The 18,328-nt window shown below is 41.8% G+C and overlaps 1 protein-coding gene across 3 annotated transcripts in view; it reads left to right on the top strand.

Annotated features, from left to right (window-relative positions):
• Positions 1-18,328, top strand: part of adam12a (ADAM metallopeptidase domain 12a) — a 66,293-nt gene that overhangs the window by 40,770 nt on the left and 7,195 nt on the right. For all 3 annotated transcript variants that reach the window (XM_020605106.1, XM_020605105.1, XM_020605104.1), the window contains 14 exons: positions 909-974; positions 1,594-1,665; positions 2,019-2,188; positions 2,754-2,838; positions 4,663-4,811; positions 11,678-11,855; positions 13,568-13,657; positions 13,856-14,051; positions 14,145-14,253; positions 14,875-15,073; positions 15,880-15,957; positions 17,009-17,117; positions 17,460-17,595; positions 17,802-17,913. In XM_020605106.1, coding sequence (XP_020460762.1) covers positions 909-974; positions 1,594-1,665; positions 2,019-2,188; positions 2,754-2,838; positions 4,663-4,811; positions 11,678-11,855; positions 13,568-13,657; positions 13,856-14,051; positions 14,145-14,253; positions 14,875-15,073; positions 15,880-15,957; positions 17,009-17,117; positions 17,460-17,595; positions 17,802-17,913 — 1,749 coding nt within the window. The remainder of the gene's footprint in view (positions 1-908; positions 975-1,593; positions 1,666-2,018; positions 2,189-2,753; positions 2,839-4,662; positions 4,812-11,677; positions 11,856-13,567; positions 13,658-13,855; positions 14,052-14,144; positions 14,254-14,874; positions 15,074-15,879; positions 15,958-17,008; positions 17,118-17,459; positions 17,596-17,801; positions 17,914-18,328) is intronic.

The following is an 18,328-nucleotide window of genomic DNA, read 5'->3' as shown; positions in this document are numbered from 1 at the left end:
TGCTCTTTTGTTGTTTTGTATGTATTTATCCCCTAGCCAGCTACTGTTTTGTGTTCCCCCCATGGACTGTTCCTCCGGACCGTGGCTCCACTCTCCCCTCCCAGGCAGGTCAATGCTCAGTCGCCTATCTGTTCCATTATTGCCTTCATCTCTCTGTCTCTACCTTCAGTAGCCACCATCACCACCGACCAGCCCAGGAGTGACCCAGCCTACGCAGCTTGGCCCAGCTCTCCATCTCCTCGCCTCCTGCTGTTGGTCAAACACCCGGCTACTACTCATCGACAGGATTACGCACTATTTCCCTCTGTGTATTGTTACTCTCATCATCACTGTACATAATAAATCACTGCTTGCACCGAAGTTGGCTACCTGGGTCTGCCTCTTTCTCGTTCGCTCACTGACTGGTGCGAACGGCACATAACAGAACGAACGGCACATAACATTTAGTTTTAATTAGCAAATATTGGCTTGTTACCTTGTTGTACTGGCTCTACTGGGTGATTTTAAATAGAATCAGCGTGTTAGCGTGTCACTTTGAGCATATGTTTATAAATATTTTTGTGTGATCTAAGTGATTTTTATTGAGTCACACATGAAGTGTAGTTGTTTGCTTTCTCACTTCTGCCTTGTGTAGAGTGTAGTTAAGGTGAAAAGCCATACCGAGTGGGCACCTGCTAAATTCAGGTTGCTTTTTTCAGAAAACCGTTGTTAAGTGTATCCTCTTAATGTCCTTCTTCTTCTCTTCTTTCTCCCTCTCTTCATCTCTTGGTTAATCACATTTCCATTTCCATCCTCTGTTCTTCTATTTATGTTCTTTTTTTGTGCCTCTATACCACCTTACTTCACTGTTTCTTTCTATATCATTTCTCCTTCGCACACCCCTATTCCATGTCCACTCCCTTTCACAGCACAAACGCCATGCCCAGACAACAACCAAGTATGTGGAGCTGATCATTGTAGCTGACAACAGAGAGGTAAGCAAAGGTCACACAGTCTCAGCTGCTCCACCCTACCACTTAGTCCCACAGGAAAGGAGCTCAGAGGTCACATCCTTTATTGCCCTTGCATCTACTTGAGATGTAAATAAGTTGGCTCCACCGCTGCCCTGATGTGTTTGTGTACTCATCCATTTCTCTGACCAGCTCCAGCTGCATCGCTCTGCATATATCATCTAAGCATTTCACTCACAAATGAGACTATTCCATTATGTGTGCTTTGAACTATCTCAAATCTCAGACTTAAGACCTTAAAAAGAACTAAGAGAAGAAAGAGTTTCTTGTCACAAAACATATAGATCAATGTCACATACTTTAGAGCCACATAGACGGAATAAATGCTGGATATAAGACAAGGTTGCTGAGGTTATCTCTTTAGCCTAAGCTCATCTGACGAGCTCTCTGATGATAGCAGCTACAGCAGAAGCACCAGGGGAATTAACATTACAGCTACTGTAGCACAGCTCCAGGAGCCCCATGAGGATATCTCTAGAGCTGACACGATGTTAAAATGCCCATTAAAAACACTAATCAACATTCAAGAGTTTGGATCACCTCTTTCTCTCCTTGTTTAATTCTGTGTGATTGTGTTGTCCAGTTCCAGAAGCAAGGCAAGGACTTAGAGAAGGTAAAGCAGCGACTGGCTGAGATCGCCAATTATGTGGACAAGGTAACAATCGAATCAATAGTATTGGAATGCACTTTATTAGAGCTCACATTGAGCCTGGTGTGAATTACTCAACCTGTGAGCAAAGGCTGATTAAATGCATGATCAGTTCTATAATGCAAATGATAACTGTTGTGAAGGCTGCTGTAATAAAATGTACCTTTGGATGCGGTTTGAATAAAACCAATGTAAAATATTATGTATTTATATGGAATTGTGTATGTTGAATAATGTTTAAGAGTGTCTTTAGAGCTCCTTGTCATTTTAAACAGTTATGAATAGCATTTGTGTTTGAATAAAACATAAGTGACAAGAGTAACTCTCTCTATTGTGCCCCTCCTCGTCTCAACCCTCAGTTCTATAGGGCTCTAAATATCCGAGTGGCTCTGGTGGGCTTGGAGGTGTGGAGTGATGTGGACAAGTGTCCTGTCACCCAGGATCCCTTCACCACCTTGCATGAATTCCTAGACTGGAGGAAGGTCAAGCTGCTGCCTCAGAAGCCACATGACAATGCCCAGCTAATCAGGTGCAGTAGATGTCTTTTTGTGGCATCCACTGTTTGTAAAGTATGGTTTTATTCCAGAATTACAGAGAACACAAAATTACAGGTAATTATATTGTAGTTTTTGGAGTGGTCTTTGATCTGGTCTTTTTTATTTATTCCAAGCATAATCAAATACCCTGTTCCCGCATTGTGAATTTTTCCCCACCAAAATAAAATGTATTTCCTACCTCATAAATCATTTGCAAACAATGAGACAAGACATTGAGATCTATCAACGGGTATTCTCACCTTTCTTGTGGTAGAAGATAACAAAATGATGTGGTTGAATACTGAATGGTGACAGTGAAATGCTAACAAAATAATCATTTAAATGGCGACCGAAAAAGCATTAGTCTATCTTAACATGACAATCAAACAGATTGTGACAGAAAAGTTTGCATCTGCTAAAAATATGCATTACAACCCCCTGCAGTCATCAAGACGTTACTCTACAAAGCCAGGAAATGGTCAAAAACTCCCCTAGAGACATTTGACATGTAAAGGTATACTTTGTTGATGATGCGATGACCTCTGTTTTCTCCACTAGTGGGGTCTATTTCCAGGGCACCACGATCGGTATGGCGCCCATCATGAGTATGTGCACAGCAGAGCAGTCAGGAGGAATTGTCATGGTACGTAATCCTATGCGCTGCTACAGAGTGTAATCGTACTCAAAAACATGCTCAAACAGCTGCAAGACTAGTCCTACTCTTTTCTTCTTCCTCTTCCTGCCCTCTGCTCTTTGCCTTGTTCTCCACCTCATTCCTATCTGAAATAATATTTTCATACTTCTCCCCTGAGTCTCTTCTGTAAAGGTTGAGCTAAGGATTCTGAAGTTGATATTACCTTGTATCAACTTCAGGGTGCACACATCATGGAGTCTTTTTTCTAGGAAAGCCAAGCGGAGGCTATGCATATTACCCTGCACTTTGTGCTGACAAATCAAAGCAAGTATTGATTACACGAGTGGAAGCCTTTGCTTCTTAATGTGGTGCAACAAATGAATGAATTTAAGGCTGCAATACACTGAATGAAAACAGGGAGCATATGGTCACCCAGGACTGCCACCCTATACTATGCACAGGTCATGTTGTATTAGCACAAGTCATGCTATGTCGTTACACCCTCTGGCTGTGAGTGGCTGTTTGTCTTGGGGTCTGGCAGGCTGGTGCTAAGGTTTAGACTTGTCCCCAGATGCTCCTTCACTCTTGTCCTCCCAGATGGTAAAGTGGGGACTTGGTCTTTATGATAGAGCTCTACATAAACACATCTGGTCAGGGACATAAAGGATTGGTCTCCAACCTCTTCTGCCTGGGGGCAAATCACCATCCTCATGTCCATCTTGCCTCCTTTCATTTACAGAGTTCATTTGAATGCCTTAGTCAACTTCTCCTAATGGTCCCATTGTTCTTTTTCTAGGCAGTTACATCTTAAACATCCATACTCAGACCATCTGGAATCTCCATTTACCAACCCCTAATGTTACATTCATTTCATTAGTGCAGTGAAACAGAACAGAGACTGGCATTTTGGTGCCCTTTTGAGCACTTCAGCCTCATCAGTTGCTAAAGGAGTCTGGGTTTTTAAGGGAAACAGAATGAGAGGAGGGTTTTTGCAGTTTTTTACAGCAAGTGCTGACAGCTGATGACCGTTACTTTCAATAGCCCCCATCAGAGCAGTTCATGGGTTTGAGCTGGGCTTGCACAGCACTACTGAATAATGCGCAGTGACTGAACACTCCAGAGGCAAGGTGCTCTGAAGCACAGCTCTGCATCCATGAAAAGCTGATAGCTGCTGCTGCTGCTACATTATTTATCCGGCCTCTTCGTGTGTCCACACACCTTGCAGGAAGTTGCTGCACCTCAGCCAATAGCAACTTTCACTCTGTGTGTCACGCTAGCTTCATCTTCACATTCCTCTCTGTCAACCTCTTTGCTAATTGTGCTCAGAGGAGCTTCATGTCTTTATTTGTGAGGATGAAGCAGCACATCTGGCTCTGTCAAGGTTTGCCAAGGAAGCTGAAGGTGACAGCCTGCAGTCTGCTGTTTCATTTCTCATGTCAGTGCCACACCGTCGAGCAGAGGAAGTGCTTTGATAAACACACATCCAGCAGCACTGTTTGTAATCTTGGTAATATGCAATTGCACTCACTTGTTTTGGGTAATGTTTCTCCAGTGGGTCCTGTGGGAAACAACAATTTGGCTAGGATAAAATTTTTTATTATTTGCTATTTTCATCTGAATACGCAATCAGAAATTTCTGGTTTAATTAGTTATTGTTTGCTTCACAGAATGGTGAACTGAACAAATTGTATTATGGGACGTTGCTTGTAGCATCATTTCGTGCCAGGAATTATATTTAAGCTTGACTCACAAAGTAAAAAGGTTTTAGACTAAATAGATTAATCAACAGATGAAATGCTGAAATTAAATGGCATGGTTGATCTTTTTTTGTAGGACCATTCAGACAACCCCCTGGGCGCTGCTGTCACTCTGGCCCACGAGCTCGGACACAACTTTGGAATGAACCACGATACGCCAGAAAGGGGGTGTGGCTGCAGGGTGACAGTGGACCGTGGAGGGTGCATCATGACTCCCTCCACTGGGTAAGTCACAGCATCCATCTTGACAATTAAGAATCAAATTAGCTACAAGACAGCTGACTCCTTTTTCCACTTTATCGCAGCTAGTTGGCTTCTCTTTACCCTGAGGACATATGTTTCATTCACTGTTTCAGTGCACTCCATTTTGGTTTTCAAATGATGTCCAACTCCAGCACCATCTGAAATGCATCATCATGATGTCAAGCCACTGTTATCATTAAATTAATTTGGTTACTTATTAAATAGAGCCAGAGTCTTACACAAAGCCCAGATTGTGATCACACAGCATTATTCCACGTGCTCTCCATTTGTAATTTATTATTTGTCAAACACTAAGTAAATTATTCAGTTGCTATTTAGTTTATGGTGCATTCAACAGCTGTGCTAATGCCCTGGAGCAATATAACTCATTTTGAATGGAAATACAAGGGCCCAAACACCTCAGTTTAACTTATACTGACACAGTGCAGTTGATCTCCATTAGATTAAAGAAGACAGTGCAGAAAGTGTGTATTGCACCTGAAGGACATAAGACATGTTCTGTAACCTGTGGCTGTGATGTTACACTGAATGTATTGTACAAACAAACAAAAGTCTACACACTTGTATCTAACAACATATCAAGACAGAGGTGGAGCTCAGAAATAATTCCTCACAATAGACTGGATGTCTAACATCTTGTAGTAACCTGAGCAGATGGACAATGTAGTGGTATCAGCTCCAGCCAAGGCCTAGTGGTCTGTGGGAGCGGACTGATGTTTATGCTGGAAACAACCCTCTGTATTTGGTTTGGCCAAGATCCATGACAAACAGGGTAATACCATTCTTGAATATAGACTTGTAAAAACAACACCGCAGTAAGATGTAGATTTATATTTAACCTTGATTTAGGGTGTCCCTCGTCAAGGACTTAGTCCAAAAATGGCAACTGCATGAACAAGAATAGGCAATTTTTGTTGAAGGAGAAATAAAATTGTTTTTCCATCTCTCTCCTCCTCTCTCTCGCTCCTTTTCTTACTTATTCACAGCCAGTTAGATTGATGCTTTTCTTTGACATACATGCAACTTTAATGTTAGAAAATCTCTCTGCAGCTTCAAATAAATAGTTAAATATCTTTGGAAACTATTTTATAGTTTTGTTTGTAGGAAAATGCCTAAACCTGAAGTTATACGTAGCAGAGACAAGCCTCTTTGAAGGTGAAAAAATAGACCAGAGAACTGTGAGAAATAAAATAATATAAAATAAAATAATGCATGAATAGTTAGTTTTTTGTTCTACTTTCCACAGACAGTGTGTTTCATTCCAGCTAAAAAAGAAAGAAATGATCTAGTCTTTAGCTTTAAAATAATTCCCTCTACACCTATTTCATCCAGACTAAGGGAGCAACACATTTAAATAAGAACTTTAGGAACTCTACATTTCTGCTTCCTCAGTTAAATCCAGGTCAGCCCCATACTATACACTCTGCCTGAGGTGGTACTATATCTCCCATGGTTCAGCTCACAGAACCATGCTTTAAAACACAATGTGGCCCAATACAAGCCTTGCTGCAATCATCTGAGCATTGTAACATTGACTGCCTTTATTTTGGCAGGCAGTCAGCTCTTTTCAGCACATAATAAGATTATATACAATATGCACCTGTTCTGGCAAAACTCACCTGCACTCAGTCGAGGAGTACCTGTTTTGTTTTTGCTGTTTTGATCGACATTTTAGGAATTACTTCATTGTCACTAATATGCCACAGGCAGATAACCCACCAAGCTCTACTGTCTTTGCTGTGGCTCCAGGAATTGAGCAGAGGTAATGAGATTCAGTTCATCCTTGTTATACAGGAGTAGGAGGGTCCAGGGTAGGTGCTGTAGTGGGGGGGGGGGGGGGGCACGCACAACCCAGATTTCGTGCCAGGTGTATATCTGCACAGAGCACTGCTTGTTTCCAACTCACATTGGTCACGGTCAATTGTCACTTCCCCTCTCCATCCTTCTCTCTATCCCCCTATTAGCTTTAAATGAGAACAGGCTGGTGTCTCTCATCCTTTGAGATTATATCTCTTTAAAACTCACAGGGATAAGCACACACACACACACCCACAGTAACTGAGCTGCTTCTGACTAAACCACTGACTGAAGAAAAGATACATCTGTGAACAAACAATACAAGAGAAAACCATTTCTCAGAAAATAAAATAGGCTCCACAGGCTTCTGTGGCCTTGTTGTACCCCCTTTCTAGATTTGATAGTCTACTTTAAGACTTATTACTATTGTTCAGACTGTTTACTTGTTTAGTTCTTTCATCAGAAGGTTTTTCTGATCATCACTAGTGTTTCTGATTATCAACATTAGCGGGTAACAAGATTTGTTCTTGTTTGAGGTATTCTGAGAAAATGGCCTAAAATATACAGGCAGACTGTGAAATGTGAGCATGACCCATTATTAGGCAAATCACTGAGAACTCTCTAAATGATTTACCAGTTTTACATGGTTTATCGTGTTATGGAACTGGTTTCTGGTGTAAGCAGATGATGCTATCATACTGGATCTGGTAGAACTATTTCCTCAATTCTACTATTTCTCCAGCAGTTGAAAATTTGCGTTTTGGGTAACACTGACATACAGTATTTACAGTAATGTTGATTAATATGCATTGTCACTGAAATTAATTTTATTTCCATTTTTATCTGTTTATCGCTGGGGAGGGCAAAAATATAGAGACACCTCTAAATATAATGCAGTTCAGTACAACACCACCTTTAACTATGACCTTAATAGTAAACACATTATTGAGTTTATACATTTATGACAGAAACTGAAACACTGAGCTTCATAAACACACATGCTAAGGTGAAAGTGTGGCATTGAAGTGCATACAATTGTACAGGTGTACCTAATAAAGTGGTTGGTGAATGTATGGCTCCATAACATATGCTTACAGTCATTTACCATCTAAGTGAGTCAGACTTAGATGGCAAGTCATGTGTCTGGTCCTGAGTAAGATTAAGGAACAGGGTTACCATCAGACAGAGATCATAAAATAATCAGGAATCACAGAAAATGAGTCAGAGTCCAAGTCATGCCACTGAACGTGACTCGTGTGCTGTCGAAGAACAGGTGCTCTCTAGTATGCCCTGTTTAATTGGGTCCATAGGGAAATCGGTGTGAAAATGCTCTTCAGTGTCTACAATGTAGGTCAGACTGCCAGGCACAAAAGGCCACAGCAGATCATGTCACCTAATGTCATCACCCAGAGCTCAGGTTCTACAGCCACAAATGAGGCCTTAAAATTAATATTCACCGTGTAGTGCAGCAGGTATGAGATATCTATCAGTGTCACAGGTGTCAGTCAGGTTTGAATGAGCTTTTATTCCTGCTAGAGGATCAAGGTCCAAAACTATGATAACAGAATGAAGTTAGGGTCACAATCAATACTGCACATTTCGTAGTTTCCCTAAATTGTTTTCAGGGATGGTGGGAAATGTTTTGGCAGAGGCATCCCTAGAAAGGCCACCCGATCTGATTCATAGCCTGATCAGTGTTTTATGGCTGAACAGATATGACATAAACTGTCTGTGCAGGAGATGCTGCATGGCCCTCTGGGTGTCGTCTGTCACCTGACAGACAGACAGGAAGGAGAGAATCCTGCTTAGCTAAATTTGGGTTAAAGGGCTCTGTTTATTTTTATGTGATACTTTGCCTTAATAGCAGCGCAGTTGCTGGTAAAATAAGGTTTGGATTTCTGATCACAGTCTGCAGCAGTCGTATACAAACAGGACCCTAATATGCTGGTTGTGCAACATTTCTACAAGAGATGTCAATTTTTTCTTTACTGAGGGCAGATTGTACTGAGAGCTTTCAATCAGTCGAATGTAGTATCCTTAATTTTATTTTAATTTGAGTTTATTTAGTCCTGTGCCTGGAAAGGTTTTTTTGTATGTACGAGCTCTACATTTGCTGAATTTTGTTACTTAACTGAACTTGAGTAACATCGAGCAAAGTAGGATGTATAAAGCAGCACAAATTTGTTGAGATCAAATAATTTAGTTGCTTTTGTGGATCTCTGGATCCAGTAATATTTGTATACAAATTTTAAAAAGATTCACAAGGTAGGTCAGACAAACAGCAGGCCAGTGGAAAGCAGAGACAGAGCAAAAGAGAGTTGAAATGTGTGTAGTTTCGGTTGTGAACTATTCCGTTTAATTTATTGTTTATATTTTTTCTGACGTCGTCTTGTCTACAAAAATGGGGGTTACCTGCCACACTTCATCTACCCCCTTATCAAAAGCCTCTAGCTCTGTAGTGTTATCACAGTGTGGGGCAGAACACAGAGGCCTGTAATAGATCTGGGAATCATTCTTTATCACCAGACCTCCCAGATCCATTAAAGCGTTGTCTGGCTGTTGTTGCAGCTTAGTCGCCATGATTGCTTTGTACAATCTTATCAACATCAACTGCAGTACCTCTGACGCTTAGGGGCCAACTGTCAAGCGCTGACTATATAATGCTACAACCAGGACAGGTTTGAGATAAACAAAAGAACACAGAACAGAGAAGAATTTGAGCCCATAATGGAACAGGAGCACAACCAGGTGGAACACAATTCAGTATTATAAGAGAGAACAAAGAGCGGTCACAGTCATGCATGAACACTGCTGTGAAGCCAGACCAGGATGAGAAGAAGCCTGAAGACCACAAAGTTATACTGGGGCTTTTCATTTGAGGTGGTGGCCCAGAAGCCCATGGGATGAGTGGTTGTCTAGAGCGTGTTTAATTTGTCATGAGCCCCAGATGTGCGCACCATGATTGGCCCTGACACTGCTTTTCTAGCCCTGGGGAGTGCAGCTGCTAAATGCCATCCAGTGTAATTCATCGGTCCCTCTGCCTTTTCACAGCCATTATTCCTCCTCCGATCCCCAGAGCCACGGTACACCAATTATTTTTGCATTGCTTCTCATAAAGAACAGCTGGATCCTGAGTCACTTGCATATCTCAGAGTAGCAAAAAAAAAAAAAAAGTCAGTGTTTCTCATGCATTGCATGTGGTAAATGAAAAGCAGGGCTGACTTCATGAAAATTGAATGAATGCAGCAAAGGAGTGGGTGCAACTTGAGCAAGTAATTCTGGCTCGGGCTTTGGAGGCAAAGAGGAAATCAACAACAGCCGGTGCTAAGGAAGTGGACTGCCTGATGAACAGTAGCCTTGACAGCTGTTCATCATAGCAGGGTCCCATGAGGTAGTCAGAGAGGAGGAGGCGGGAACGGGGGCACAATTATGGCTCTTACTGCAACTTTCCTTATTGTTCTTTCCTTCTACCTTTCATTACAAATCACTGTGATATTTTGCTTTAATACAGAATGTCTAGACATCTGCTTTGAGGAGCCCGATTTTCCCCTAACACAACCTGTGGCTAGTGCTGACATTAGAGCGACCCAGGCCGTGTACTGGGTGAGAGGTCAGCAGCAAGATTTGATGTAAGGCACCTCCATGCATGAAGGCAAGCCAACTGTCATGATATACTGTATGTAGAGCCATATTAGATGTGAAACCCAATCAAAGAAAAGCAAACTTTGAATCAGTTGTCAACATTTAGCTAAATGGAAATACAGTACCTCCTTCTTGGAAATGCAAAACACAAAAGAGAAGTGTTTATGTTACAGCTTCAATCAGTACAGCTAACAAGTCCGATAAGACCCATCTTAATAACTGAAAATGATTTAACAACTCCTACACATTAAACTCATATACTGCTCATGTAAACACCTCAGTGAGCTCCATTTATCAGCTGCCAAGTACCCCAGCAGCTCAGGTTACATATGAATGGGCCCTTATTGTGCACACGCTCCTGTTGAAAAATATGTGTGTATTACCATAACGCTACAACCAGGACATGTTCACTGTCCTTTCCACACACCACTCACTGCTATGACAGGATGAGTCTCCCCAACCAGTGCCAAGCAAAAAAAATCACATCTCATTTGAGCCCACGGGTCCAAACAGGCGAGTGGGTGGTAGGTATGACTGATGACATACTTCACAACATGCATTTCAAAAAGTCAAGGGCTCTTCACCCTTTCACAGAGCCTGTTAAAAGAAATGTTTTCGCATTTAAGTTGACCTGCATCTCCCACCTACTGTCATACATGCACTCATCTATGTGTACAAAGACCTGATCAGATGTGAATATTACATACAGATTTGTCCATTCTTGCTTTGTTCTGCTGAATTTTATGGTGTGAGTGTATAACAAAAAACTCATGTTTATCAAGAGCCACATACTGTATGGAACAAAATACAATATGCACATATTCATGCATATTTACACACACACGCACACGCACACACACACACACACACACACACACACACACACACACACACAGTCATCTGAGGCACTATATTATCACATAAAAGCCTAAAAAGCCACATGAGCTCTGTAACAAAGCTCTTAGCAGACAGAGCCCTGGGCTGTGTAGGCTGTGTACTTTCCCCAGAGAGCAGACCACCCTCTCTGTCCATGCCACAAAAAACCAATATTAAAATCACACCATTCCCTGTTTCTCCCACAGTTATGAGCGTTGCAAGTCTTGCTGAAAAAGCAGTTTTTGGTTGGAGTTTGTATGAATCCCTGTCATAAAATATGTCTTTTCAGATCTCCCTCTCTCTGTGGAGGGGGAAGTCAGTGGGGCCCTGTGCTGTTCACATGCTGATGAAGCTCTGGAGAGGCTGCTAAGCTCTAGTGCTTAATTGATTTTTTGATTAGCAGCAATTTGCACTGATTACATCAGACTGAAGAGGCCCCTTGTGGGGGACCTCAATCTTCCTCCTGTCTTTTTCTTTGTGTCACTCACAAAATATGTTTTTTTCACTCACAGGTATCCATTCCCCACGGTGTTCAGCAGCTGCAGCAAAAAGGACCTGACAGCAAGCTTTGAAAAAGGCGTCGGGATGTGTCTGTTTAATATGCCTGAGGTCAAAGTGCTCTATGGTGGACAAAAATGTGGCAACGGCTATGTGGAAGAGGGAGAGGAGTGTGACTGTGGAGAACTGGAGGTGAGCGTACCGCTGGTCAACAAAGGTAGTAAACAAAGTGTTTTTATTTTCCGACCATTGTTGTTTTATGCCCCTTCTGCCAAAATTGAAGTCTTTTTCTTAACTGGTACTCATAAATTATTGCTTTATATCTTTCCCACATTTTAGAAATGAAATAAGCAGCAGTGCCAATAGGGGCTTTTGTACTGTAGCTTTCCTGACTGAAGCATGGCACAAACCAACATTTCCCCAAATAAAAACAAATACTTCAACTTGGTTTGAAAAGCTAACGGCACAGTGTTTTGCAAACACAGACTTCAGAAATTGAGCCTGGAGACATTAATGTGAATTTATTCATTCTGTGCACTTGAGGGGTGTTTGGAAGTATGGTTGTCTGATCATGATAAAATTCACTGAGAGGAAACATCACTGAGAGCTTCACCTTGTCAGCTGGTGAATTATTGAAATGAATCTGCATTGACATGCACATATGTAATGGTGGCACACATTGCTTGCCGGCTTAGGCTGGAAGATGATTAAGCAGTGAATCATGATGCAACTGGCAATCAACAGAAGCAGGCTGACAAGAACAGAATTACAAGATATGAAGGAGACATCTATTATGATTGGGAAGGCTATTTTGAATTATATAGTGGCCTGCGTGAGAGAATGCCTTGTTGTCCTCGGTGATATATTCACACCTTTCAGTGACCTGTTCAGGCTTCAGCCAGGGTCAGACTGAAAATGGCCTTGTCCTTCAAAACAAAGAACTGCCATAAGCCCCACAGCCCTGAGCCAGCAGCAATAGAAAAGCTTCTCACAGAGTTGAGTGGTATAATGCCAACCCAGGGCAGCTCAGAGTGCTCACACTGCACCTCTCCCCACCATTATAAAGCCTCATTAACAAGCCTGGGTCCTGTTCCTTACAATCACAGGCTACTTCTTTTCAGCATGATTCCTCTGCCTGCTTTGGCCCTGGTGACTAGGGGAAAAGGCCCTTAATGGTTTTCAGGCTGAGAGAAGTTCTGGAAGGCCCATCATGTCAGCTGTGTTCCCTGCCAACTCCATCCGTCTACTTCCTCCCAGCTCTTACTGCACTTTAGAGCTGACCCTCGGGGGTCTTTGTGTGAGATCATACATGCACAAGCAGGCACACACGCATACACATCTAGCTTTGATTGAATGCTAGCTTCCATCTGTATCAGTAGGCAGTGTGTTGATGATCGGTGCACGGCACGGCTCATGATAAAGGCTAACATGAAGCAGAAGGGCCTGCATAGTGAGAGGAGAAATGTTACAGGGTTAGTTTGGTACAGATACTGTCTGTCTCTATGCTGCAAAAGGGTGATTCAGCCACCTTTAATGTTTGATTATCGGACTTGTTTAAGTTAACTGGTCTTGTTTTTTTTTTTTAGCAGTTTAGATAAAGCTAAATGGCTTTTTTTTTATTTAATTTCATTTTTATTTCATTCATCATTCAGCTCATGGTTTCAGGGGTCTGAATGAGCTTGTACATCCTGTCAGATGGAAACCCTGGTTTTTAGCTGTTTCCTCTCTGCCATTTTGTGGAACCCAGTCCTGCTAAGGCTGCATCCCTAATGATAAACCTCTGTACATTTGTTCTGAGGTGAAATATGATATCTTTGTGCAGAGTTAATCCTTTGCCCCCACCACCATCACCACCACCAAATTGCCTTTCTCTGTTTGTCTTTTGCTTTCTCTTCAATCTGAAGGAATGTATGAATCCCTGCTGCAATGCCACTACCTGCACTCTGAAGGGAGATGCTGTGTGCGCCCATGGACAGTGTTGCCAGGACTGTCAGGTAAGAACTATACTGATTAACCAGCCATGATAGTTATTTTTTCTACAGGCATCTTGACACAAATATATTTTTTCTGATTAACCTAATTCCTAAATCAGCCCCCTTAATGACATTTGGTAGATATTCCTCCAGAGCTCTTTTCAACTCAAAGCATCATTCTGGGTCTTTGTCTTGTTATCTGTTTATATCTGGGTGTAGCTGAAGCCAGCAGGCACTCCATGCCGTGAATCCAGTAACTCCTGTGATCTGCCTGAGTTCTGCACTGGTACCAGCCCTCACTGCCCCTCCAACGTCTACCTGCATGACGGCCACACCTGCCACAACGTGGATGGCTACTGTTATAACGGCATCTGCCAGACACACGAGCAGCAGTGTATCACGCTGTGGGGCCAAGGTATGTGGAAGGCCTCCTTGCTGGCTCGTACTGTCCATGACTGGTTCAGTAATAGCGGCCAGTTTTTTTAAGGTGTTTCATTTTGTGTTTTAGGAGCCAAACCAGCTCCAGGTATCTGCTTTGAAAGAGTAAACTCAGCAGGAGATCCTTATGGCAACTGTGGCAAGGACTCCAAAGGTTCCTTTGCCAAATGTGAAGCAAGGTAAGACCTGACACTCCTATAGAAGAGAATTAATGTATTTAATTGTTTGTCAGTTGTGGAATGTACACTGTAGTTGATCTTGTGTAAAGAAATCATCCTTGACATGAGCTTAACTAACACACATAGCAGGATCCTTTCTATATAACTGCTGTATAACGGACACTAGTGCCCAAACCAGAGGATTCATCAATTAGTTGTTTAAATCGTTTTTAAAAAGCAACAATCCAAATTGATTCCTCATTCTAAATTATAAGAATTTGGTGCACTTTGCTGTTGTATCGAATTGTTTGAGTATTTGCCTGTTGGTTAAATTAAACAATCTATTTAAAATGCTATGTCATTTTATAGACTAAACAATTTGATGGACACATTAAACAAATGGAAATGATAATTACTTCAAACCTTAATTGAGTGTTCCAGAATCATTATAATACAGCAAGTTACAAACTCTTCCAAGTTACGGCCTGAAAACAGCACAAACAAGCTGCCTTCACTGCACTTTCTCTAATTGGACAGCGAGAACGGGAGGAAAAATAATTGCCTGTATACACAAATGGGAAAACAGTGATGGTTATTCAATTATCACATTGTTATTCTCTCTATTGTTTGTTCTGTTTACAGAGATGCTAAATGTGGCAAAATCCAGTGTCAAGGAGGAGCTAACCGCCCAGTAATTGGCACCAACGCTGTTTCCATAGAAACAAATATACCCCTGCAGGAAGGAGGAAGGATACTGTGCCGAGGTACACATGTCTACCTGGGTGATGACATGCCTGATCCCGGCCTGGTACTGACAGGGACCAAGTGTGGAGATGGAACGGTGAGAGCCGAGGCCAGTCACAGATACACATGCAACACACAAATCAATCCAGCATGTAGTACAGCTGACTCATTAGCAGTGATAATTAAGTGCAGTTCTGAGGTCTGTGTACTTTTCTGAAGTACAGTATTTTTTTTATCCTAGAAGGCAAACCCAGGTACACATATGTGTGGTTTTAGTATGGTACATGTAAAAGAGGAAAAGAAAAAAATACATTTTGATAAATATGTAATTCAAAGTTAAGCAACATATTGATGAAGCATAAAAACATAATTGCCCAAATAGTTGGAAGAGTGGAAATGTGGAGTGACAGGTCATGGCTAAGATGTTTTGAAAGTCTCTTCAGGGTGTCTCCTCTTAACTTACCATTATTCAGTCTATCTGACATCTTCCAGTGGTCATTAGTTTAGCCTTTGGTCACTTCAATGACACAGTTCCTCCATTTAGTCTAAGTTACTTCTCTGTGAGCCTCCACCCTTAAAGAGAATCCAGCCTCTGCCCTCATCTGTCAAGGGTTCTGGACAAGCTCATCTTCTCATGCACCCTGGGGCATATTTGGGTGTGGTGCCTTTAAGAAGCAATATTTGTTACAAATCAGATTGAATATATGATCAATTCCAGTCTTCACATACAGTAATTATACTTCATGCTATGCCATTTAATAGCTACAGTGGTTTGACAGTGGCTAATTGTAAATAATAGTTAACTGGTACTGCTTTTCTCTTAAAAAATTAAAGGATCTATAATATTTCTGAAATGCTCTTAGAGCTCACACTGTCAATTTTTGATGTGTTTGTCTTCTTCAGATGTGCCTGAATCGTCAGTGCCAGAACATCAGTGTTTTCGGTGTGCATGAGTGCTCAGCCAAGTGCAGCGGTCGAGGGGTGAGTGCAGCACTTTTCACCCTGGTTTGGTCTTGTACAGAAGAAATAGGATAGCTGTCTATCTCAAACCAAACCCTATGCCCTGTTTAGCTGTTTACGTAATATCCCATTCCTCCCTCATACAGAAGCTCATTATGGCTGTAATATAGGGTGGGTAGGGAGTCACTGCAGTCAGTCATTCTGGATGCTGAAAGCTTCAATCAGTTAAATATAATGGCTTCATTTATGTTCAGCTTTCAGTGTCACTCATCATACTCTCAGGCAGTCCTCTTTGTTCTAAAAAATGTGTTGAAATCTGAAGGCCAGACTTCATTTGGCCAGTGCTGGGAGCAGTGACACACAGCTCGACTTTGAGCTAGGGAGCATGAATATTGGATTTTTCTCAAATGCCTCCCATCAAATGTCTATGGGTGGTCCTGCTTGACATGAAATATATGGCTTTGTGGTATTACCCTCAAATCCACTGGTAGGTCCCAGAAGCTTTGACTGTGACTGACTATGAATGTTGCTCCTTAATCAAGAAACAGCTTTTGCTGTCTCTTAAAATGAAACAAATCCAGTCATTATACAGTCGTATTTGTTTGTCTAGGTCCATTAAAACGTATCTATAAAGCTCCGAGAGCTGCTTTACTCAGTGAAATAAAAGTTTCTCCTCTAGATAAAAAGCAGCCCTGCATGCATAGATAAGATCAAGATGTTGCTTTGTAAAGAGGCCCTCACCTGTTCCATATTACTGCTGGGGAATCCTCTTACACCTTACCAGGCCTGCACTCTGCTGGACAGGAAGACAAACAAGCAAGAGCAACTATAAAATGAAGCACAAGGGTTTTATACCAGAAGTCATTGCTATGTGGAGTCTAGCAGTGCTTTTTGGTAGTTGACAATCACTAGTTGCAATCACTCATTTGCAGCCACATTCATAAGCATTATTCATTTGTCACCTAGTAAGTGCATGTTGTGTGGCAAATGCTAAGATGTAGCTTGAAAAAAACAGTTGATGGCTATATTTTGGGCTCATGCAACAGTTAACTGTCAGTTTAATCCACTGCAGGTGTGCAACAACAACAAGAACTGTCACTGTGAGGCTCACTGGGCGCCTCCATTCTGTGACAAAGTGGGATTTGGAGGGAGTGTGGACAGTGGCCCCATCAGATTAGCAGGTAAGTCAACAGTTGCAAATCAAGTAGATAAGTAGCTGACTTATGGTAGGCATGGAATGTTTGAGTATTTCAACAGTATATCAGTTAATGACAAACTAAATCTGAGGAGTTCCACTGCTGAAAACCAGAGGAAAACAGGAAGTTTTGAAATAGAAAATACTGACATACAAACTTCAAAGAATCCTTAGAAAGTTTGCAGAGAATCTCAGATGAGAGAATGTTAAAAATTCAAAACCAAATCTGCAGAAATGTTGACAGATACAGTCTAAGACTGTGTCCGGTTCAGTTATAGAGGAGCACTGTCTCTGAGATTTCCTGTTATCTCTGTGTGTTTCTAAACAGAGAGTGGGAATCTGACAGTTGGCATCCTGGTGGCTCTCCTCACCGTCCTTGGAGCTGGTCTGATTGTCTGCATCAAGAGAAAAACTCTACTGGCTCTGCTCTTTACCAGTAAAAAGAACCCAATTGAGAAGCTCAGGTGCTTTTTCAGAGCATGATAATCCAATTATTAGTTATTCTTAATGCAGCAGGGTTTGTAAATGGTTAAAAACCTGTGACTGATACTGTCACAAATCGTTACACTATAAAACCTATTACTATGTACAGTATGTTTCCGATTTTGTAATTTGAACTCTCTTATCTAGTGTATGGTTAGAGATGTATCATTTCATCTTTGTATTTCAGATCAGTAAGCACTGCAATCAGTGGACCTTCCTCTACTAACCGGCCTCCATCAGTGAGCACATCGCCATCTCGACTGGCCCCACCTCTGCCACACAGTGCCACCATCTTCAAGGTGACTGGATTCCACAGCTTTCCTTAACAGACCCATTACAGACAGACAGACAGACATCTTTTGCAGATAGATGTTTGCACAGTAACTGACTCCAACAAACAGAGGATCACCAGCAGATGATCCAGGCTGTAATGGAATGCTACAGCTCTGTTGTTGTCGGTCTCAGCAGAATTGACGTGTTGTTGTCACACAAATGGCAGCTCATTCAAATCCAATTAAATCATCCCTCTGTATGTGGACATGTGGAGGAGGTAGTGATAATAGAGTCTGTTGTGAGCCATGTGTTCATGACACTTGAATACATTTCTTGTCATTAACAGCTGCCTGTTAGGAGACAAACTGATTCATATTCACATTTCCCACACGAGGAATCTTGATGCGGCTGCTTACTCGAGATATAAAGTCATCCTGTCAT

Source organism: Monopterus albus, unplaced genomic scaffold (genome assembly GCF_001952655.1).
Source record: "Monopterus albus unplaced genomic scaffold, M_albus_1.0 scaffold69.1, whole genome shotgun sequence".
Lineage (NCBI taxonomy): Eukaryota > Metazoa > Chordata > Actinopteri > Synbranchiformes > Synbranchidae > Monopterus > Monopterus albus.
The sequence above is the reverse complement of the archived record's forward strand: the minus strand, read 5'-3'. Positions and strand labels throughout refer to the sequence as shown.